Source organism: Amblyraja radiata, chromosome 11, assembly GCF_010909765.2.
Source record: "Amblyraja radiata isolate CabotCenter1 chromosome 11, sAmbRad1.1.pri, whole genome shotgun sequence".
Taxonomy (NCBI): domain Eukaryota; kingdom Metazoa; phylum Chordata; class Chondrichthyes; order Rajiformes; family Rajidae; genus Amblyraja; species Amblyraja radiata.
In genome coordinates this window covers 49,997,451-50,022,775 of record NC_045966.1, presented here as the reverse complement: position 1 = coordinate 50,022,775, position 25,325 = coordinate 49,997,451, and the positions used below count along the sequence as shown (strand labels likewise).

At 43.1% G+C, this 25,325-nt stretch overlaps 1 protein-coding gene across 2 annotated transcripts; it reads left to right on the top strand.

The window, feature by feature from the left end:
* The first annotated feature begins 812 nt into the window (after positions 1-812).
* On the top strand, positions 813-16,294 carry LOC116978622 (ganglioside GM2 activator-like). Of its 2 annotated transcripts, none has more exons than XM_033029907.1 (4): positions 813-911; positions 2,152-2,301; positions 9,191-9,310; positions 14,884-16,294. In XM_033029907.1, the coding sequence occupies exons 1-4, from the start codon at positions 852-854 to the stop codon at positions 15,043-15,045; spliced, it is 492 nt and encodes a 163-aa protein (XP_032885798.1). In that variant the 5' UTR covers positions 813-851; the 3' UTR covers positions 15,046-16,294. The 2 variants fall into 2 exon arrangements, 1 of the variants encoding a protein (XP_032885798.1); XR_004413481.1 differs by lacking the exon at positions 813-911 and adding an exon at positions 1,311-1,414.
* The last annotated feature ends 9,031 nt before the right edge of the window (positions 16,295-25,325 follow it).

The following is a 25,325-nucleotide window of genomic DNA, read 5'->3' as shown; positions in this document are numbered from 1 at the left end:
ACTTCCACTGGAAGCTCATTCCACACAGCTACCACTCTCTGAGTAAAGAAGTTCCCCCTCATGTTACCCCTAAACTTCTGTCCCTTAATTCTCAAGTCATGTCCTCTTGTTTGAATCGTCCCTACTCTCAATGGGAAAAGCTTATCCACGTCAACTCTGTCTATCCCTCCCATCATTTTAAAGACCTCTATCAAGTCCCCCCTTAACCTTCTGCGCTCCAAAGAATAAAGACCTAACTTGTTCAACCTTTCTCTGTAACTTAGTTGCTGAAACCCTGGCAACATTCTAGTAAATCTCCTCTGAACTCTCTCTATTTTACTCCACCATTTTGTGTCTACTTTCTATTTAAACCAGCATCTGCAGTTCTTTGCAATCCACTAAACTACTGTTGTGTGTGTGCAGCCTTCAGACTTACTTGTTGTACAGTACAGCCTTGAACCCAAATCTGGAAGCTGCCTTAATCAGAAAAAATCATCAATGGATTCAGAGCTGCCACAGCCCTTATGGGTTTATGCCAACCCATAACTAACCATAAGTATGGTTGAATACTTTACCCCGATTTTTTTCAAATGTTGGCGTAAGCCTACTCAAAAGGGAAAAATAAACTGGCAAAGCCTTAAAACTATTGGTCCCGGAACTGAAACTTTTGTTACCAGTGAATGGAACGATGTCAGTAAATGTTCAAGGAAAAACTCAGTTTGAGTAACAAGTGGTGAAATATGCAAAAGGTCTGTGCAATGATTGGCTGTGATTGAAGAGAAATGATTACATGCTGGCAGTGATGAGTACAAAACCACCACTCCATTCAAGGCTTGCGTTTCTGCTGCTGTGGCGCTTGAGTTGAGGGGAAGATGGCTCTTTCGTTTGAAGTTCTCTTGCTGCCTCTTTTTGTGTTCCACCAACTAAGCAGTGTAAGTATACAATTAAACTGATACTCTTCTGCTCAAAATAAACCGAAGTATGTACTGTGAAATTAATGCTGTCACAGAAGACAAGATCAGGCTCCTCTCTGTGGAATGCAAACTGATTCTTTATACCAACCACCTCTCATGCTCTTTCCAAATGTAACTTAATGAAGGGCGTCGCAAATATCTTGCAGCTCCAACGATTTGCATTTGATCCCGACCTTTGGTGCCGTTCAGTTAGTATGTCCTCCCGGCGATAGGCACAAAATGCTGGAGTAGGCAGCATCTAGGAAATAAATGATGCTGGCCAGGCAGCATCTCTGGGAAATAGGAATACCTGTAGGTGACGTTTGAGGTCGAGACACTTTATCAGACTGAGAGTCAGGGAGCAGCAATATTCTCCCTATCACTGTGTGGGTTTCCCCTGCATGCTCGTGTCCCCTCCCGATCCCAAATATGCACTGGCTAGTGGATTAATGGTTATTTCAAGTTACCCCGAATGAAGTCAGGTAGGATTTAGTGGGAAGGTGGGGGAGGTGGTGTTTGTTGGGCATATGGAAGAAAATAGTTCACAGGGAAATAAAGGGAATGGGATTGACAAGATTGCACAGATTTGATGGGCTGAATGGTTTATATTGTGAAAAATTATGAGTAAATGGGATGTTAGATGGGCATCATGGTCAGCATGGGTGAGTTGGGTCGAAGGGAATATTTCCATGCCCTATGACTCGATAACTCTATAAGAAATTTAAGCTTGTAGGGAGTACAAGTGAGACACTCCAGAAATATAAGGGCGGCAAGGTGGCGCAGCTGTAGAATTGCTGCCTGACAGCGGCAAAGACCCTTGTTTGATCCTGACTATGGGTGCCGTCTGTACGGAGCTTGTACGTTCTCCTCGTGACTGTGTGGGTTTTCCCCGGGTGGTCCAGTTTCATCCCACACTCCGAAGACGTACAGATTTGTAGGCTAATTGTCTTTGGTAAAATTGTCCCTAGTGTGTCGGATAGTGTTAGTGTACGGGGTGATCGCTGGTCGGCGCAGTCTCGGTGCTTGTTTCCGTGCTGTGTCTCGGATGTATAAGGTGAGCGGGGCAAAGTTTAAAGGATGGTTGGTGTGGACTTGATGGCCAGTTTCCACGCTGTGTCCCCTAAACTAAACTAAACTAAACTTGTCTTAATGGTAAGCAAAATTCCTAATAGAGATTGCTGTGTTGTATGGACTTGTGATCCACTTTTTTTCATGCCAGTCAGATGGCCTTTCCTGGAGAAACTGTAGGGGAGGTGAGGAGCCGGTCACACTGAAAAACATGACAGTTCAACCGGATCCTATTAAAATACCAGGACAAATCTTGCTTGAAGGGACTGCCTATGTGGCTGAGTCGCTGACATTACTTAAGGTAAAGAATAATTAATTCAATGTTAATACAGAATTCTGCACACTTACCTCTTTTCTGTTCAATCCTGTCTGTTAATGGAGGAACAATTTGCATACCATGAATCTAATTCCGCATTTTCAAAACTGTTTACAACTATTAATGTGCTTCTGAAGTGTAGTCACTGGCGTAATTTGCAAAATGCATCTCTGAGTTCAGAAACTTAGTATTTATTGTGAAGAATATCTGGCTTTGAATTGAAGGTTGGGTGGGGGGTGGGGGGGGGGATATGAATTGACCAACAGTATATAAAGCTAGCTTAAGACATAAGACAGTCTAAAGTACAGAGGACACAATGTACAATGACTTCTTCCAATAAAACAGGGTGATTTATTTTGTAAAATGAAGGTTGATTACATATAAACTATGTACAGTACATTTCATCAAAGTCACTTAAACAGTGAACCTTGAGTGTCTTTCAAATTGTCACTATTCCAGCACTAAATGCTTTGTCTCATGCCATTCCAAGTCGCATGAAACCTATACCAACCAGTGTCAATATATTCGGTTAACTTGAAGAGTGGGAAAGCAAGACACTCCAGATCCTGGATTTTCTATGATTCCAAAGAGGATTAGTTAGTGGATTTACATCATTTGGTATTTTAAGCAATCTAGTTGCTGGTATATTTGGACCACCAGCTTGTAGTTACCATTAACACAGGTTTTATGATGTACAGTAATCCAGATCTCAACAAACAACTCCTGTGCTCTCTCCGAAGACAAATTAAGCGAAGGCATAATGTACCCTGATAAAATGCTGAACACTTGAAAACTAATCATAACAAAAGCCATAAACAGAACTTCATCTTGTGTTGGAACACTGTACAAAATATATTTTACATTGAACTTTGGCACAGATATGTTTCAAGAGGTTTCACATTCAATGGATTTATTGGTATTAATATTAATCAAGACAATGTACACAGAGTGCAAGGACTGGTAATAAATCAACAACATATACCACAATCTCAAGACAGCACAACACCAAGAACCTTTGGTTTGTGGAATGATCTGAGTCATTCAGGTGGGATTCATTACCAATATCCAAGAGGGAAGTTACTGACTTACTTTCCGAAAGATCCTGGGTTGTGCAGGGACACGGCAATTCATTAGGAGCCAATTATTTCTTCCAACAGCAAACACATTTAGCATGATTCATCCTTTTAATGTAAAAGTAGCAAGTCCGCATATTCTGACGATAGACACAACAAGCTGGAGTAATTCAGCGGGTCAGACAGCATCTCTGGAGAAATGGAATAGGTGCTGTGTCGGGTCGAGGTGAAGAAGGGTCTCGACCCGAAACGTCACCTACTCCTTTTCTCCAGAGATGCTGTCTGACCCGCTGAGTTACTCCAGCTTTTTGTGTCTATCTTTGCTTTAAACCAGTATCTGCAGTTCCTTCCCACACGTCCACATATTCTGTTGCATAACACAAGGATTTTATGAACAATGAAATTGTTTATGCAGAGTAAATAAAATCATGTTCAATTGCCATTGTCCATGTCTACAGCAAGTTTATACATCACGGCCTCAGCGATATTTATTGGTAGGTAACACATATTTTGACATCTCTGTCCTTAATCGTGTTGCAATGAGTGGCTCACAACTATGAGCAGAACTTGATGGCTCCATGAAAGTTTACTCCAGAATTTAAAAAATGGTTATTCTTTTCCTGAAACACTTGCAGATAGTCCGCTGGTGTAGAAAGGTTCTTCACTCTATGAGGTGCTAGGCCACTTCAATCCTTGCTCTGTGTCCCGATTTCCACTGACATTGGACTCACAAAGTGCTTGCATCCCCTCATACTGCTGCAACTTAAAGACAAAATTGCCACCAAATCAACGGACTTGAATTAGTGATTCCCCTTCTTCCAATTTTGTATGCAAATATATGGTGGAATCAGAATTCCTGATACTTATGTTAAAGAAAATCTGTTCACCAGGTTCCTACAAAGAATTGGTATAGGCCTATGGAGAAGCACAAGTGAAGCATCTGTCTTCAGGAATTCCAGGCTCACACACCTTTTTGGATTTTATGTTATTTTGGACATATTATTGTCCCATCTGCTTTCAATTTCCTTCTTGACTGGTGACTGGTTATAACCAACAATTCAGAACAACCGTTTTAATTGAAGAAGGGTTTCGACCCGAAACGTCACCCATTCCTTCTCTCCAGAGACGCTGCCTGTCCCGCTGAGTTACTCCAGCATTTTATGTCCACCTTAATTGAAGACATATTTATCGGAAAATACTCTTTGAGGTCCTGTTTGAGTGCAGGGTTGTAGGTTCATGTCCCATTAAAGCAGCTTGAGCACAATGCAGTTTGATATCCAAAGCAGAGCTGAGGGTGAGGTGTACTGCAAAAGAAAAGGTGCTGCCTTTCCGATGGGATATCAGTTGAAGGTCCACCTCCTTCTTGTCCCATCAGGTGGAGAAAAAAGATTGCACAATCTTATTTTGAAGAGTTTGTTTGTCCATTCCATTATCCTGGCCAATATCAAATAAAGCTTAACTAGATATCATCACATTGTCAATAGACAATAGACAATAGTTGCAGGAGTAGAGGCCGTTCGGCCCTTTGAGCCAGCACCGCCATTCACTGATTATGGCTGATCATCCACAATCAGTACCCCGTTCCTGCCTTCTCCCCATATCCCTTGACTCTGCTATCTTTAAGAGCTCTATCTAACTCCCTCTTGAAAGCATCCAGAGAATTGGCCTCCACTGCCTTGTGAGGCAGCGAATTCCACAGATTCACAACTCTGGGTGAATAAGTTTTTCCTCATCTCTGTTCTAAATGGCCTGCCTCTTTTTCTTAAACTGTGGCCCCTGGTTCTGGACTCCCCAACATCGGGAACATGCTTCCTGCCTCTAGCTTGTCAAATCCCTTAATAATATTATATGTTTCAATAAGATCCCCTCTCAGCCTTTTGAATTTCAGTGTACACAAGCCCAGTCGCTCCATTCTTTCAACATATGACAGTCCCGCCATCCTGGGAATTAACCTCGTGAACCTACGCTGCACTGCCTCAATAGCAAGAATGTCCTTCCTCAAATTTGGAGACCAAAACTAAACACAGGGCCCTGTACAACTGCAGAAGGACCTCTTTGCTCCTATATTCAACACCTTGCGTTATGAAGGCCAACATGCCATTAGCGTTCTTCACTGCCTGCTGTACCTGCATGCTTACTTTCAGTGACTGATGAACAAGGACACCCAGATCTCGTTCTACTTCCCCTTTTCCTAACTTGACACCATTCAGATAATAATCTGCCTTCCTGTTCTTGCCACCAAAGTAGATAACCTCACATTTATCCACGTTAAACTGCATCTGCCATGCATTTGCCCACTCACCTAACCTGTCCAAGTTACCCTGCATCCTCATAGCATCCTCCTCACAGTTCACACTGCCACCTAGCTTTGCACCATCTGCAAATTTGCTAATGTTACTTTTAATCCCTTCATCTGAATCATTAATGTATATTGTAAATAGCTGCGGTCCCAGCACCGAGCCTTGCAGTACCCACTGGCTGCCATTCTGAAACGGACCCGTTAATCCTTATCTTTGCTTCCTGTCTGCCAACCAATTTTCTATCCATGTCAGTACCCTACCCCCAATACCATGTGCTCTAATTTTGCACACTAATCTCCTATATGCGACCTTATTAACAGCTTTCTGAAAGTCCAGATACACTACATCCATTGGCTCCCGCTTGTCCATTTTCCTAGTTTCATCCTCAAAAAATTCCAGAAGATTAGTCAAGCATGATTTCCCCTTTGTAAATCCATGCTGACATGGACCAATCCTGTTACTGCTATCCAAATGTGCCAGCTATTTCATCTTTTATAATTGACTCCAGCATCTTCTCCAGCACCAATGTCAGGCTAATAACTGCCTGTTTTCTCTCTCCCTCCTTTTTTTAAAAGTGGGATAACATTAGCTACCCTCCAATCCATAGGAACTGATCTTGAATCTATAGAACATTGGAAAATGATCACCAATGCATCCACGATTTCTCGAGCCACTTCCTTAAGTACCTTTGGATGCAGACCATCAGGCCCTGGGGATTTATCAGCCTTCAGCCCCATCCGTCTACCCAACACCATTTCCTGCTTAATGTAAATTTCCTTCAGTTCCTCCATCACCCTATGTCCTCTGGCCACTACGATATCAGGAGGATTGTTTGTGTCCTCATTAGTGAAGACAGATCCAAAGTACCTGTTCAACTCGTCTGACATTTCCTTGTTCCCCATGATAAATTCACCTGTTTCTGTCTTCGAGGGACCCACATTTGTCTTTACTATTTTTTTCCTCTTCACATACCTAAAGAAGCTTTTACTATCCTCCTTTATATTCTTAGCTAGCCTACCTTCGTAATTCATCTTTTCTCCCCATATTGGCTTTTTAGTTATCTTCTGTTGCTCTTTAAAAGTTTCCCAATCCTCTGTCTTCCCACTCATCTTTGCTATGTTATACTTCTCTTTTTTTTTTTTTCAGTCCTTGTCTTCCTTTGTCAACCATGGTTGCCTTATTCCCCTTAGAATCTTTCTTCCTCTTTGGAATGAACTGATCCTGCACCTTCTGTATTATTCACAGAAATACCTGCCATTGTTGTTCCACCAGTCATCCCTGCTAGTGTCTCTTTCCAGTCAACTTTGGCCAGCTCCTCCCTCATGCCTCTGTGGTCCCCTCTGCTCAACTGTAATACTGACACTTCCGATTTTCCCTTCTCCCTCTCAAATTGTAGATTAAAACATCATATTATGGTCACAACCTCCTAATGGCTCCTTTACCTTGAGTTAACATATAACCATATAACCATATAACAATTACAGCACGGAAACAGGCCATCTCGGCCCTACAAGTCCGTGCCGAACAACTTTTTTTCCCTTAGTCCCACTTGCCTGCACTCATACCATAACCCTCCATTCCCTTCTCATCCATATGCCTATCCAATTTATTTTTAAATGATACCAACGAACCTGCCTCCACCACTTCCACTGGAAGCTCATTCCACACCGCTACCACTCTCTGAGTAAAGAAGTTCCCCCTCATGTTACCCCTAAACTTCTGTCCCTTAATTCTGAAGTCATGTCCTCTTGTTTGAATCTTCCCTATTCTCAAAGGAAAAAGCTTGTCCACATCAACTCTGTCTATCCCTCTCATCATTTTAAAGACCTCTATCAAGTCCCCCCTTAACCTTCTGCGCTCCAGAGAATAAAGACCTAACTTATTCAACCTATCTCTGTAACTTAGTTGTTGAAACCCAGGCAACATTCTAGTTCCCTTATCAAATCCAGTTAATTGCACAACACTAAACCTAGAATTGCTTACTCCCTGAGAGGCTCCAGTACAAGCTGCTCTAAGAATCCATCTCGAAGCACTCCATAAACTCCCTTTCTTGGAGTCCAGCACCAACCTGATATTCCCAGTCTACACGCATGATGAAATCTTCCATTGGTGCTTAACGGGGAAACAATTTGCTGTGTTTCTCTCAATACGACAATAGCTACACTACAAAATGTACTTAGTCAGCCACAAAGAACATTTAGATCTCCTGAGACTGTAAAACATTAATGGTTGGCATTCGTCCATCTGCAAGAGATGATGTTGTGGCTTTTACGTTGTCCTGCTTGGAGAGGGGAATGTACTCTCCACAATCCAAACAACATGCTCAGATCGAAAGAAGAATGCATAGACTCCAACAGTACAAGTACAGAGTGATCCACATCACTGGGAAGAACATCGCTGACTCACTATCCAGGTTGCTGAAGGTGGACATGCTGCAAGGGTCTACACTGGGGACTGAGGCAGAATCATTTGTTCGATTTGCTGGAGTACACTCCATCCCAAGAGCAATGAGGACAAGGGAGATAGAAGAAGAGTCAGACAAGGTTCCTGAAATGCAGGATGTTAGAGAGTGGATCCAAAGAGGTGACTGGGAGAAATGTCCACACAAGGCATATACAGCCATCAGAGATTAACTCTGTACAGTTTGGAAAATGAGTGCAGAGAGGAAACAGGTTCGTAGTGACAACAAAGCTAAGATCTAGAATGATCACATTGGCTCATGAAGGACATTTAGGAGCTGATGGAACTAAACAAAATCACACTACAAACGTTTTGTGGCCTGGGATGGAAAAAGATGTGGAACGACATGTGAGGTCAGGCCATGAATGTCAGATGGTAACCGGACCCAATCCACCTGAGCCAATACGAAGCACATTGCTAAAGGCAGGACCATGTTAAGATGTTGCTGTACATTTTCTGGAACCATTCCCATCAGGAGAGACAATACTTCTAGTTCCAGTCCCATCAGGAGTTGTCATTGACTACTGCAGCAGTTATTATGAGCATGTGATAATGAAGTCTAGAATGGCAGAAAAGACTTTAGCAGTTCTGATGGAAATCTTCATAAAACAATGAGCTTCAGTTAATTTCTCAGGTGTTTGCTGATTACTTAAGATCACAGATGTGTACCTTTACAAAGTCACACAAAAGTAGCCTCTAACCAATGGAAAAGTGGAATGTCAGAACCAATCTTGAGAGAAGGGAATGAGAATTGCCCAAGCAGAAAGCAATGATTGGAAGGAGATCGTCTTGTCATATGTAGCAGCATTTAGAGTTGCACCACACAGCCTGACAGGGAAGAGTCCATCGGAACTACAGTTTGGGAAGAAGATCTGGACCAAGATGCCCTCAGGTGTCAAACACATGTCTCTGGCGCTGTAAGGCAGTAGCTCTACCACTACACCACCATGCCGCAAAGATCTGACACCTGACAATAATATAAGTATAATTTTTAATGAATGATGAAATAATTAGTGATACTCTGACGTTTTATTGTCTCAGGCTGAAGTGACTATACACAAGAAACTTCTCTTTTGGTGGAAACTTCCCTGTAGTGATTCCGAATGCACTTTTGATCTCTGCAAGCCGCTTCATCTGGGACCAAGTTGCTCAGTTAGCAGTGTAAGTTATGCCTCTCCAGTTGTGCACATACACATTTATTATGATGCATTTGCAAGTAACAGTATAAAAAATTGACATTTTCCATGACCAGTAGATAGAAACAAAATGCTGGATTAACTCAGTGGGTCAGGCAGCAGCTCTGGAGGAAAGGAATATGTGACGTTTCGGGTCCGAACCTTTCGTCAGACTGAAAGATGGAGAAGGGTTCTGAGCCGAAACATCACCTATTCCTTTTCTCCAGCCAGGCTGCCTGGCCCGCTGAGTTACTCCAACATTTTGTGCCTATCATCAGCATAAACCAGCACCTGCAGTTCTTTCCAACACCATTTCATTTCCATCCCATGGTTTTAAGGCAGTAAGTGAAACGATTGAAATACTGTAGGTGTTTGTAGATCTGTGAGATTTTGTATAAAGAGATAATGGATTCTAATGATATCTCTTTATTCAAAATTCATCTCCCTTCCAGAGCAAGATTATGAAAGCTGAGGTTTAGAATGGACTTGGTCAAAATTCATTCACTGGTTAAGGAACATCACTGATAAAGTCAGAATTTATTGCCCATTTTGAATTGTAATTAAGAATCAATCACAGAGTTCCCAGAGTTTCAAATAGACCAGTCCAACTGGCTGCGTGGTTAGTTGATCTGCCCTTTATGAAATCAACTTCACAAGCTTACCAGCGTCACATGCAGGAAGTGAGTCAGAGGGCTGGAGTATTAAAGGTAGCATAATTATCAGCTAAAATGGGAAGAGTGGAGTAATAGTTAGAGATGGGCATCAGAACATAGAACCGTACAGCACAGGAACAGACCCTTCAGCCCACAATGTCTGTGCTGAACATGATGCCAAGATAAACTAATCTCACCAAACGGGTCAGGCAGCATCTCTGGAAAACATGAATGGGTGACGTTTCAGGTCAGGCTGATTGTGTGTGTGTGGGTGTGGGTGGGGGGGCTGAAAGAGTGGTGAGGCAGGCCAAAGCATGGCAGATAATAGGTGGGCATAGGTCAGGGGGATTTTGATGGGCAAATGGTTGGGCAAAGACCAGAGATTTAAAAAAAGGTGTGAGATAAAAGGATTGGAGTCATGAATTATCAATGGAGGGGGAGGGGAGGAATTGGTGCCAATCTAGGCGGGAGTAGGTCATTCGGCCCTTCAAGCCAACACTGACATTCAATATCATCATGGCTGATCATCCAGAATCAGTACCCCATTCCTGCGTTCTCCCCATATCCCTTGATTTTGTTGGCCCAAAGGGCTATATCCAACTCTCTCATGCATACATGGGTCCCATAAAAATGTGTCCCTTGTTCTTCATAGTTACTGCATCTAAGTCCTGGAACTCTCTGTCCAGCAGCACTGTGGGATTCCCCACAGCAGGACGACAGTGGTTCAAGATGGCTGCACAACACCACCCTCTTAAGGGAAATTAGGGATGGCCAGTAAATGCCACCTTTGCTGGCAATGCCTACAGCCCACAAAATAAGTATAAAAATAGTAAAGAAGAAAGAAATGGTGATCAAGCATAGCATTGTACACAACCATTGGTTTCCGCCCCAGGGTTTAAAGGTACTAAGTGGAATGATTGTAATCGATGTCTGTAGATCATCGGTATCCAGCTCTCAAGCACAACACACTGATGCCATCTTCTGGAATGTTTGCGTTCCTTCACGCAGGCAAGCCTCCCTCCCCTCTCCCCACATCTTCTCCATCTGCACCTCAAGCTGCCACTGGTATGGTCAAAGGAAGAACGTACAAACTCCGTACAGACAGCACCCATAGTCAGGATCGAACCCAGATCTCTGGTGCTGTAAAGCAGCAACTCTACCACTATGCCAGTGAGCCGTCCTTAGTATGTGCAAATAAAAACTTGAAATTGAATTGAAAATTCAAAAATTCAATTGGAATTCAATATAACATTGGATTGTACATGTAAATATAAAAGCTTCCTGATGCAGTACTCTGTAAGGTATACCTGACTGAAGCATTTCTACTATACTTGGGGAAACTTTACGATGCACCTTCAACAAGTGATAGGGTAGCATAATATGAAATTAAATCCAATTTCATAACTTTTATAATCTCTCAGAGTTCCCCTCAGCTTGTTCATTTGCATGGTTAATTGATCTGCCCTTTATGTTAGAGAAGTGAAGACTTCTCTAACATAGCCTTGTAATTGGAGAAAAGGACACAGTGCTGGAGTGACTCTGCGGGTCAGACAGCTTCTTTGGAGAAGATGGACAGGTGACGTTTTGGATCGGAATCCTTCTTTCCTATTTCCTTCCACTTTGCTTTCCTTGCTATTTCGCCCATGCTGATAATTCATTTATGTAGCACCTTTTTCAGGAAGACCTTGGAGTTTAGTTTAGTTTAGTTTAGAGATACATCATTGAACAAGGACTTCAGCCTACCAAGTCCGTGCCACCAATGATCTCTTATGCACTAGTACCTTACAATGACCAGAAAGTCACATTTCAGCCATTCAGCAAATACCCACCTTTGTTAAACACCATCTCTTTTTGGTCACCAACACACAAGGGACAATTTACAGAAGCCAATTAACCTATAAATCTGCACATCTTTGGAATGTGGGAGGAAAGCGGAGCACCTGGAGAAAACCCATGCAGTCACAGGAAGAACATATAAACTCCATAGAGACAACACCCATAGTCAGGATTGAACCCGGGTCTCTGGTGCTGTAAGGCAGCAACACTACTGCTGCACCACTGTGCCATCCATTTTATGATAATCAGAAACATTTTAATCCCATAAATTCTTAGATGACACTTGAATCAATCTCATAAGAGTTGAAAAGTAGAATTGGGTATAAAATCTCACTTCATGTAACTAATATGATGAATAATTAACTGGCAATTCTTGGTGCTGAACAATAGATTAAAAATACTGTAGATCAAGTCCTTTCTATATTAAATAATCGATTAAAACGCTGCTTGCAACTAATTTTATATTTTGCAAACTCTTACTTTTAAAACATACAACTGACTTTTGTGTCACTATTTAAAAGTGAAAACCCCAGATTAAAACCACATATCTGCATTATAATGGCATGGCACAGGTTTGAAAAAATAATGTCAAATAAATAAAATTTAAGTTGGGGTGCATTTAATATGTTACATTAAGTATTGTTTCAATGATAACCTGAACTATTCATAACAGAAGAATAGTAGATCATGTTGTAGTTCTATATTAAATTGCAACAAGATTAATAAACACTAGCCCAAGTGGGACCCGTTGGGTCCCAGCTTCACACGGGAAGGCTGGTCCCCAACGCAACATTCCACCTCTCCACCAATTCCAATATATACACACACACACTCACAAACATACACAGTCTCACACACATACACACATACACACACACTCACACACTCACACACTCACACACACACATACACAGACTCACACACATACACACACATACTCACACACTCCACCACACACACACACATACACTCACACACATACACTCACACACACACATACATTCACTCACTCACTCACACACTCACACACTCACTCACACACTCACACACATTCACACACTTACACATACACATACACTCACACATACTCTCACACATAGACTCACAATCACACACACACACTCACACTCTCACACACACACACACACGCACACATACACTCACATACACTCTACACACATACACTCACACACACACACACTCACACACACAGACTCATACTCACACACACGCACTTGCACACACACATATACACTCACACACACACACATACACACATACACACATACACATACACTCACACACACACACACATACACTCACACACTCATACACACACATACACACACACACACACATACACTCTCACACATACACTCACACACACAAACACATACACTCTTACACACACATACACTCACACACACATACACTCACACCAACATACACTCACACACACACGCACATACACTCACACACATGCACACATACACTCACACACATTCACTCTCACACACACACTCACACAAACTCTCTCACACACACACTCACACACACACTCACACACTCACATACACACACACACACTCACACACTCACACACTCACACACTCACACTCACACACACTGACTCACACACCATGTATATGACAGTAAACCTTCTTGAATCTATTCACACGGCTGAGTGCCTCTCCACTATGGGCTTTCCGCAGTCAGCGGCACTTCCGCAATCAGCGTGACCTCTGCACTTACCGGAAATTATGCAATCAGCGTGACTTCTGCACACACCGGAAGTTACGCAATCAGTGTAATCACTGGAGATCTCGAAATAAGTGGGAATTTTGGACTAAACACAGTCAGACCTAATAAAGCATTTATTCCTTCCAAACACAGTCAGACCTAATAAAGTATGTATTCTTTTCAAACATAATCGGACCTAATAAAGCATTGCAGTTTTAAGCACAGGCAGGGCAGCAGGCCAAACAACTCTTGGCATTGTCATTTCATTTCATTTAATTTCCAATTAAGCATTGCACTTTTAAGCACAGGCAGGGCAGCAGGCCAAATAACTCATGGCATTGTCATTAAGGGCTAACAAATCATTTATTGCAAGTACATTGCAGACTCACAGTTCCGTTGATTCACAGCTTAGAATGACAGTGGTGGCCTCTCCCTCGCGAGTGACTGACTCACGTCCAGGCATCTGGGGTTTTATAGTCCTCCTCCTCCCCCCCCCCCCCCCCCCCCCCCCGGAAGGGGTATTACTTTCATTATGGTGATTGACAGGCGGGAGGACCAATCAGCTGATCTCAAGGTTTTTTTAAACACTCATAACATCTTTAATTTTCTTTGATGGGAAAAATCCTCGGGGCTGGCTCAGCGGAGAAGGACTGTGAGTAAGATGACCAAAAATCACAGCGATACAGGGTAGCATTTTTCTAAAATCAATATACAGCGCAGACAGGAAGTGGTCAAGATGAGACTTTTAAGTATATAGATTTAACCTGTGCACTGCACCAGTACCATGACTCTCGTTAACTTTATCCATTAACTCACTGAAAAGATTCAGCAAATAGGTTAAATATGTTTTTTTCTTGAGACAAGATTTTCTACATTGCAAAAGTGAACAAACTGGAAAAAGTATGTTGATGGCTGCAAAATGCTTTTGGTATCTTCAGAAAGTGAATGGAAGCCCCACTTGATATATACTTTTTCGTAGACACAAGGAACTGCAGATGTTGGGCTGGATAAGAGGGGGAATGGTACAAAGCCGAGCAAGTGATGGGTGGATACAGGTGAGGTGGGGGGGGGGGGGGTGTGATTGGCAGATGGGTGGACAAAGGCACCCTTCTAAAGGTCCCCAATCCTTAACATGGCCTCTCCATGTCCACCAGAGATGTTGCCTGACTCCTTGAGTTACTCCAGCATTTTGTGTTCTACATAGAAGGTAGTTCCTGTTTTTTCTCTGTTTTTGTGCATTGAATGTTTAAAATATCCCTTGTCTGTATTGGTGCACTGTGTGGATTTAAAGATGGAGGAACTGTGCTTACTCTCAACTTTTACATTTCAGGGATTCTTGTACTTTCCACCAACAAAATTCAATATTCCAAAACAACTCATCTCTACCTATTGGGCCAGTGGTCAATACAAAGCCACAATTGACCTGAAGAGTCCCAAAGCAAATGTTGGCTGCATTGAACTGTATTTCAGCATTGAGCAAGATGAGCAATAGTTATCAGTAATTGAGCATAACATTCAACAGTCCTTGGCTGAATGTGTTATTCCCTCCCCAAACTACCCTGCCCCTCTACACCCCCCCCCCCCCCCCCCCCCTCCCACAAATACTAATTTTGTCAGATTTTTCTTCTCAAAAATCCCTGCACTTTAAAAAAAAAAAACCCTTTTGGGCTGACTAGATTTCTCTCAGACTTTGTTAGATTCCAGTTTCATTTTCTTCTCGATTTCTCCTGAAGTCAAGGTTGACTTGCTTCTACTTCAGTTTTGTGGGTTCTGGGATTGCTGAACAGTCCTATGCTGGATATGTCCTATGTCCTATGTTAAACAGATGGGTGAGCAGTTCGGGAGCAGCTTCCACTGTTTTCCACTGCCTCCCGTGGGCTCCCAAAGAGATGTCAAGGTATCAGTACCATCCCAAATGCTGCGTCTCCATTTGAGGAAGTCATGGAATCTATCAATAAGGATGTCACCTTTATGTAAGAATTTCTGGACCTGCTTCAAGTATCCCCCTTGTAATTTCCTGAGATGACAGAGCTTGAAATAGAATATCTGTTTCAGAACTCTGGTGTTGGGCACACAAAAGATACTATCTTCTCATTGGAAATTGCACGTTCTGTCTTGAATGCCAGAATGTTTGTCCTGGAAGCAAATGTTGACATTGGACTTTACTGAGGTAGTATTTATGGGATGACTCCACATGTTGAGGTGCCTGAAAAAGTGAAGCCTTTCCTCTGAAAGGTACAAGAGGGTATGGATGCTACTAATTAGTAGACTGTCATGTTTGAGGTCTTTATCTTCCAATACATTGTTCCTCTGATAAATAAAGGCTGTTCCCGGGGGATTGGGGAATGGGAAGATTAGCCATTGATGTTTGCTTTCACTGAGAGATACTTCACATGATTAGAAAATGACTCATGGTTTATGTAATCTTGTCACAGATCTTAATTCGCAGAACATGGGCTTGTACATAGGCCTAGGTTGATAGAAGACCTTTATTTTGCAGATGTTCAGTATAAGGTTCATTCTCTTATCTGCTTTGGTGAATGAGTCCGTGATGATTTGGAGGCTGGCTTCTGAATGTGCACATTTGCAGTCACTGTCTCTACACTGTGGTGTGATGGATAAGATTGGACTGATGATGCAGAAACAGATGAAGCTGAACCATTTCCTTTCTTGTTGTAAATCAGCTGCAGGCCAGTGGGATGTTTGTTGGAAGCGAGTCATAGGATCATAGAGTCATACTGTGTGGAAACAGGGCCCTTGTGGCCTAACTCAGTTGCCCTCATCGACCAACATGCCCCAACTGCACTAGTCCCACCTACCTGTGTTTGGCCCATATCCCTCTAAACCTGTCCGACCCATGTACTTGTTCAAATGTCTTTTAAACATTTTCAACTATCTCCTATGGCAGCTCATTCCATATATCTACCACCATTTGTGTAAAAAAGTTGTCCCTCAGGTTCTTGTTAAATCTTTCCCTCCCCCACCCCCCGAACCTTAAACCTATGACCTGGTTTTTGATTCCCATATTCTGGGTAAAGGATTTTGTGCATTTACCCGATCTATTCCTCTCATGATCTAATTCACCTATATAAGATCGCCCATCATCCTCCTGCACTCCATGGAATAAGTCCTAGCCTGTTCAACCTTTCTCTATAATCTCCTTTCTCTATAACCAGGGCCTCGAATCCTGGTAAATCGTCTGAGATGAAGTATTGCAGCAAGAAAGATTGACGTGAGAGTTGATAACGTGATCCATCTTTGCTTTTCTAGTCTGCACTGTCGTTGACCTGTGATGGACTTATCATTCAGAATCATTCTTTGCTTAGGGCAGAAAGAGACTGTTGGCCAAATTTGGGAATAATTCCACTCAATTCCCTTCACCTAACAGAGTCAAAGTAGCAATGTTACAAAATTTTGAGTTTTTAAAAATCAAGTCTTTAATTTATCCCATCAGATAAAGCATAAATGGAAGTTTAATTTGACACCTAATTCACTTTCATATCTTCAGTATTAAAAAAGTTATGGCCATTTTCATACTCGGAAATTGGCATCTTGTTCCCTATTGCTTTTTCATTGACTTAACACAAAGGCCGTGATCGAGAACATTTAAAGGCCGATAACTTTCTTAAAATTTAAGAGAACTGAAAGAAATTTTCAGTTATTCTAGATTGAAGCATTCTGAAACAAATATGAAACAATCTTACTTAGATGACTTGAAATTAAAGCATATAATTAGTTAGTTACCTAATTGTAGCTGATTACAAAATTCAATTACTAGATCTAAACATCTATCTATTTCTTAAGAATAGATTAACATTTTTAAATAGCCTAAGTGTCCAAATAACATTCACACAAGAAATCAGAATATAACATAATTTTTAAATCTCATTGTCATGGGTTTATAGGTCAAATGAAGGATTTAATGTTTAATACCTGTAAATTAATGGCCATTTAAATCATCTTGCGAGTGTTTTTTTCTGGAACGGGACCATTTAGAACATTGAGGAAATACACTGCCGGTTCTTCGGGGGAAAAATCACCGTTTCGCAACTTAAAATGTGAATTAAATACATCTTAAGAAACACTTTTATACTTAAAAATAAACTGCTTTCTTTTACCTGGCCCTCCATAAAATCCATCCCAGTTGTCGGCATTGACGGCTTCAGAAGCTGATTTTAAAATCATTCCAGCGATTAAATTGTCGGGTGAATTTTTTTTTAAAACACACAGAACGGCCGGAGGAACGATTCTTTAGCAAAATCTTGCACTCCAACAAATATAATTCGGGACCAGGTCGGGAAAAAACCCTGTTTTAACCCCGCCCCCCTCAGACGCGCCAAAATCGCGCACACGGCCAGTGGCAGAATTACAGCGCCGCTGAAGGTAGGTTTTGTAACATACCTAGACAAAGGCATTTGTTTGTTCTAAAGGCCTTGTCAGTGTTTGCCATTCTTAGCAATATTCCCAGTGTGCAGTGAAAATCATGTTTATTGCACCTTCACACTGCAGCTTGAGTGCAGCTATTGGTTGGAGGGCCACCGAGGAGGATACATTTTTACGAATTCATTTATTGTGGAAACCACAGGGAAAACCGCTGTAATTGCAGCATTGAGATCCATCTCCAAAACGTGTATCAGAAGAATTTACTCAATTACGGGCTAATAATGGGAAAAAAGCTCATACTTAAATTCTGGAAAAATGCGCCCACACCAACAATAAAAATGTGGACATCAAATATGTTTGAAACATTACATCTGGAAGAGATGAGATTCCTCTTAGCAGGTAAAGCAAACCAATTCCAAAAGACGTGGTCTACGTTTATGGACCTATTACAAGCATGAGGTGCAATAGTAATTTTAAAAATAAATAAATAAATAAATGGTATCAGGACCTGGCATTGGGAGGTAAAACAACAAAAACAGACTTGGTTGGTAGTCTTTCTGCGGAGTTTAATGTTATAATAGAGCGATTGTCCTTACTTTCTTTTTCTTTCTTTTCTAGGGTCTACTTTCTTACTTTACTTCCTTCTCTAACTTCTTTTCTAAGGGGCTTTCTTTTCCCAACACTCTCTTGCACTTCACAACTCTTGCGCACCTTCTTTACTTTCCTTACTTCTATCTTTTTCTTAAAGCTTTAAAAAAAAAAAAATGAAGCGGTACAAAAAAATGTATTAAGATATATGTGTTGTGTGTTATTGTAATTTACCGTACTTCTAATAAAAAAAAAAAAAATTAAAAAAAAGAGATCCATCTCCACTGACTGACTGACTGACTGACCGACCGATCGATCAATCAATCAATTGGCCGGTTGATTGATTGATCATACTAGAGAAAATGTAGAGACCAATTGATCTACAAGCCTGCATGTCTTTGGGATGTGGGAGGAAACCAGAGGATGCAATGGAAACCCACGAGGTCACAGGGTGAACGTGCAAACTCTACATAGACAGCGCCGAGGTCCAGATGGTAGCAGCTCTACCATCTGTGCCATTGTGCCACCCCAATTATCAGATACATTTTTTCACCAAGCCAGCTGTCACTGGAGATATGAAGGACGCACAAGAGACCAGAACTGAAGGAACACAGAGGGCTTACTAACAACATCCACTCATTGAGAGACAATGTCTGGAGCTGTTGGTTCCCACTCACTGAATTTTTCTGCCCAATTGTTCACCTCTTGATCATCTTCTGAAGATCCTTTCCATGCTTTACCTCACCTAATTTCTGCCCATCCTGCTAATGATGCGTTCAATAATTCTGAGCCCAATTTTGAGAAGGCTGCTTTAAAGATTTTAGTACCTTCCTGTACATTAAAGTGTGCAACAATGCCATCTTCAGCCTTCCACAACACCCAATAGTTCTTGGAAATGTAGGAAATCATTAAAATTTGCTTTCAACATAGTTTTACCGCCAAGTTGCATTCTCTTCTGGTTTGATTCGTTGTTTATTACTGACTGCAATAACCACAGCAAGTATAAGGGTATTACATTGGCAATGTTTTCAACACTGTTTAGTTTAGTTTACAGGTACAGCATGGAAACAGGCCATTTTGCCCAATGAGTCCATCACACTAGATGGACACAAGGTGCTGGAGTAACTGGAGTAGGACAAACAGCTTCTCTGGAGAGTAGGAATGGGTGACGTTTCGGGTCGAAACCCTTCTTCAGACTGAAGAAGGGTCTCGACCTGAAACGTCACCCATTCCTTCCCTCCAAAGATGCTGCCTGTCCCGTTGAGTTACTCCAGCATTTTGTGTCTATCTTCAGTTTAAACTAGCATCTGCAGTTCCTTCCTACCTATTCGCCCTAGTTTAGTGTCCTAACGTGTTGAAGTGCAACGTATTATACATCTGTTCAGCCCTACTGCACCTTGTTTGCGACTTTGGGCATATGCTTCAATGTTAATGTCTGACTTTTGATAACGATCCATTTCTGGAATAATCATGTTTTAATAAAGGACAACCTTATCTCAGACATTCCTTTTGAACAATTGGACAGTAGATAATAGCTGACAGTGATACAAGAGTCATGTTTTGAAACTAGTAATTGTTGGCTGGTGACCAGTGGTGCCCAAGTTGAGTCTCTCCATTAAATGCTACTGGTACAGGTTTCCGATCAGGTTTCCTAAGTGGGACAGGGGCATAACATAGAGCTCTAGGGGCTAGTGGAGTCCAGGGATATGGGGAGAAGGCAGGCACGGGTTATTGATAGGGGACAATCAGCCATGATCACAATGAATGGCGGTGCTGGCTCAAAGGGCCGAATGGTCTCCTCCTGCACCTATTTTCTATGTTTCTATGTTTCTAAAACCCATGCAGGTCATGGGGAGAATAGACAAACTCCTTACAGACACCACCCGTTGTCAGGATTGAATCTGGGTCTCTGGTGCTATAAGGCAGCAACTCTGCCGCTGAGCCATCATTACGCCCACGATTGTAAAGAGGTCTGAGACCAAATAGTACATTCGGAGACCAAACTAAGCATCAACATCTATCGTTGATGAAGAATTGCTTTGCAAACCTATCACTAGCTCCTTCCTTCACTTTCCTGAAGATAGCAGATAGTTTGATGAGACAATAATTGTTTCATTACATTTGTGCTGCTTTTACTGAACAGGAAATCCCAGGCGTAATTTACACCTCTTTGCTCCCGTTGCCAACACTGGGAAGGTCAACTTTTATTGGCCATTCTTTATTGTTCTTGAACTGAATAACGCGATAGTCCACTGCTGTGAATTTCTTTTACATGCTTTATATAGGCTTACAACTTCTGCGTAAACATGCTAACCTTGTATCAGGGTAAATAATAATGAAAACACCTATAAAAGCCTGTTGGACAGCAAAATTAACCAACAGTGTAAGAAAAAACACACATTATCTCCATGGAAAAAATACAAATACACAGTTGGTTGTTCATTACTGCATTTTGTGTTGATTTATTTCAGGCTACATAATGGTTTCTATCCACATACATTCAGTAACATTAATTTATTCAATCACAGATTTTTTTATTTTGTTTCGAGAATTCATATTGGGTGAATTTCTGTAACCTTGACGGTCATAATACAGGGTTACTTGTATGGGTGACACATTATGGTTTAAATTGTTCTGCTGTAACAAGATTTTGGCTGCATTAATACCAAGAATTATGTAAAATTAATTTGTGGCTTTCAACATGAAACATAAAGCCATTAAAATGTAAATTAAAGCATTTCTGGAAGCAGAGAATATCAGTGAATTAATCAGTAAATTTCAATAATGTTGCAGCGACGAAAGAATTAAAAGTTAAAGTGAATATGTCAACATTATTTGGCTGTAACAGAAGGCAACGTGTCTGTTGTCGTCGCTTATGCACTTTCCGTGGATTTGATCTTATATTTGACATCTAAACATCCAACACGTTTTTCACCGCTCGTGAAAATAAATTGTCCATGGTATTTACCACTTGGTATAGATGTTTTGTAGGTATATGTTTGCGGTGGCCGTATTAAAGGTCCCTGAAATGCAAAACTGCAGTTTAACAATTAATTCATCTTTTACTTAGTCATGCAGAAGAACATACATTTCAACATGTAATAAACCATAATTCATTCCCTAATATATCTTTGTCATCATTCATGATCTTACACAATTTGTAGAATACCAACGTTTTGACACTCCGAACACTAAAATGGTATGTTTCACCAAAAATAATATTTATCTGTACATTAACATACCATTTCTCTTGTTTTTTGTTGTGTAGAGGATTTGAGAAATTTGGGCAAGATATATCTGTGTAGTAACATTCAAGGCTTAAATTTACACACTGCTTTCAGGGTCTTGGCAAGACTTGAAGGTAACTAATCCCATCTGTCTGCACATGATCTATGTCCCTTGTAGATCAAGTTGTTATGTTGGCTGGTCACAATTCCCTGCATTTGACCCTTCGCCTTAACCCTTCCGACCCATATATCTGTCCAGAAGTCTTTTAAAAGTCATAATTGCATCCACTCTATAACCTCCTCTGACAGCTCATTCCAGTGATGGACTCTACCGAGTGGAAAAGTTGCCCCTGAGGTTATGCTTAAATCTCTCCTCTCTTACTTTAAGACTATGCCTTATAGTTTAAAAAAAAACAGAGTCCATGCCCTAATGGTCCTGGAAACCTCATTAAGGTCACCCCTCAGTCTCCTCCATGCCCAAGAAAACTTTCAGCTAATCCAGCCTCTCCCTATCACTCAAGCCCATACGCCCAGATATCATCCTAGTGAATCTCTCTTGCACCTTTCCATCCAAATGAAACAGTTCCTGAAGCCGAGCGTTAAGATCCTCATTCAGTACTACAAACATTGTCTCACCAACTTCCTGTACAGCTGCATCATGATATGCCAACTTCTGTACTCTGCAAGTGTGCCATAAGCCTGCAAAATCACACTCTCTACCTGGCACGCCACTTCTGGGGAACAATGTGCCTGTTAGAGTCATAGAGTCAGAGAGACATAGAGTGATACAGTGTAGAAACAGACCCTTCGGCCCAACTCGCCCACGCCGGCCAACAATGTCCCAGCTACACTAGTCACACTTGCCTGTGCCTGTTCCATATCCCTCCAAACTTGTCCTATCCATGTACCTATCTAACTGTTTCTTAAACGATGGGATAGTCCCAACCTCAACTACCTCCTCTGGCAGCTTGTTCCATTCACCCACCACCCTTTGTGTGAAAAAGTTACCCCTCGGATCCCTATAAAAATCTTTTCCCCTTCACCTTGAACCTATGTCCTCTGGACCTCGATTCCCCTTCTCTGGGCAAGGGACTGTGCAACTAGCCAATCTATTCCTCTCATGATTTTGTATATCCATATAAGATCTCCACTCATCCTCCTGCGCTCCACGGAATAGAGACCCAGCCTACTCAACCTCGCTCTATAGCTCACACCCTCTAGTCCTGGCAGCATCCTTGTAAATTCTTTCTGAATCAGAATCTCTGTTTTGCAACACTTTCAAGGCCTCTGCCATTTACTCAGCGAGTCCTGCTCTGGTTCCAACCAAAGTCCAATGCTTCCTACTTGTTAGAATTAAATTCCATTTCCTCAGATTCATTGCCCTACTTTCCCAACTGATCTAAAACCTGTTGTAAGCTTGGATACCCTTCTTCGCTGTCTGCTGTGCCACAAATGTTGGTACTACCTGCAAATTTCCTGTGTCTTTCTAACCGGCTCCTAAATGTCACCATTCTATGGTTGATACACTATACACCATGGAGCACAGTTTAAATGTCCAGGAGCGAAAAAAAGACTGCAACATTTTGTGACCACTGTCCACCCCAACCATCGGCTCTGACCTCCCCACCATCGAAGGGATCTATCGAAGTCACTGCCTAAAAAAGGCAGCCAACATCATCAAAGACCCACACCATCCTGGCCACATACTCATTTCACCATTGCCATCGGGAAGAAGTTACAGGAGCCTGAAAACTGTAACATCCAGGATCAGGAACAGCTACTTCCCCACAGCCATAAGGCTATTAAACACAACAAATACGCATTGAGCTCTGAACTGCAAAAAACTATATTACTATTTATATTTGCACTATATTTGTTATTTATTGAACTTTTTCTCTTTTTTCCCGTTATATACAATGTTTACATATTCACATATTCTGTTGTGCTGCAGCAAGTAAGAATCTCATTGTCCCGTCCGGGACATATGACAATAAAACACCCTTGACTCTTGACTCTCTTGGCTATGTACTCGCAAGGCAGGACAGGACACTACAGGAGGGAGGGGCACTCCAGCACTCTGGGTGAATGAGGTGTGGCGGTGGCTGCCAGTGCCCGACACCCGATTACCTGGTGGGGAGGTTGGTGCCGCTGGGCCAGGGCTGGAGCCCAGCCTGGTGCTGGAGCTGGAGTGAGGGCCAGTGATCCGAGCTGACAGATGGAGTCTACAGCTAGGGCTGGCCCAAGTACGAGAACCAGGCCGACTTACAGGCCTGGCGCTGCTCTGCGATCTGGTAGGAGGATGAGGAACGTGAGGAGGAGGGAGATGGGGTGGGAAGTGGGGTGGCAGACATAGGTGGGGGGGAGGGGGGGAGGAGGAGGGAGATGGGGAGGGGTGGAGCAGGGAGATAGATGCCCCCTCCCTCTCTAGCCCCTCCCTCTCTACCCCCTCCCTCTCTAGCCCCTCCCTCTCTAGCCCCTCCCTCTCTAGCCCCTCCCTCTCTACCCCCTCCCTCTATACCCCTACCCCCTCCCTCTATACCCCTCCCTCTCTACCCCCCTCCCTCTCTACCCCCCTCCCCCTCTACCCCCTCCCTCTCTACCCCCTCCCTCTCTACCCCCCTCCCTCTCTACCCCCTCCCTCTCTATCCCCCTCCCCCCACTCTCTACCCCCCTCCCTCTCTACCCCCTCCCTCTCTACCCCCGTCCCTCTCTACCCCCTCCCTCTCTACCCCCTCCCTCTCTACCCCTCCCTCTCTACCCCCTCCCTCTCTACCCCCTCCCTCTCTACCCCCCTCTCTCTCTACCCCCTCCCTCTCTAGCCCCTCCCTCTCTAACCCCCTCCCTCTCTAGCCCCTCCCTCTCTAGCCCCTCCCTCTATACCCCCTCCCCCTCCCCCCACTCTCTACCATCCCTCCCTCTCTACCCCCTCCCTCTCTACCCCCTCCCTCTCTACCCCCTCCCTCTCTACCCCTCCCTCTCTACCCCCTCCCTCTCTACCCCCTCCCTCTCTACCCCCTCCCTCTCTAGCCCCTCCCTCTCTAGCCCCTCTCTCTCTACCCCCTCCCTCTCTAGCCCCTCCCTCTCTACCCCCTCCCTCTCTACCCCCTCCCTCTCTACCCCCTCCCTCTCTATCCCCCTCCCCCCACTCTCTACCCCCCTCCCTCTCTACCCCCTCCCTCTCTACCCCCCTCCCTCTCTACCCCCTCCCTCTCTCCCCCCTCCCTCTCTACCACCCGTCCCTCTCTAACCCCCTCCCTCTCTACCCCCTCCCTCTCTAACCCCTCCCTCTCTACCCCCTCCCTCTCTACCCCCTCCCTCTCTAACCCCCCTCCCTCTCTACCCCCTCCCTCTCTAGCCCCTCCCTCTCTACCCCCTCCCTCTCTAGCCCCTCCCTCTCTAGCCCCTCCCTCTCTACCCCCTCCCTCTATACCCCCTCCCCCTCCCCCCACTCTCTACCATCCCTCCCTCTCTACCCCCTCCCTCTCTACCCCCTCCCTCTCTACCCCCCTCCCCCCACTCTCTACCCCCATCCCTCTCTACCCCCCTCCCTCTCTACCCACTCCCTCTCTACCCC

Excerpts from the sequence above, each read along its gene's own strand:
- LOC116978622 (XM_033029907.1), top strand. The coding sequence starts at position 852 with ATGGCTCTTTCGTTTGAAGTTCTCTTGCTGCCTCTTTTTGTGTTCCAC. Across the intron at positions 912-2,151 it reads TGTTCCACCAACTAAGCAGT|TCAGATGGCCTTTCCTGGAG; the intron begins GTAAGTATACAA and ends TTTTCATGCCAG. Across the intron at positions 9,311-14,883 it reads CAAGTTGCTCAGTTAGCAGT|GGATTCTTGTACTTTCCACC; the intron begins GTAAGTTATGCC and ends TTTACATTTCAG.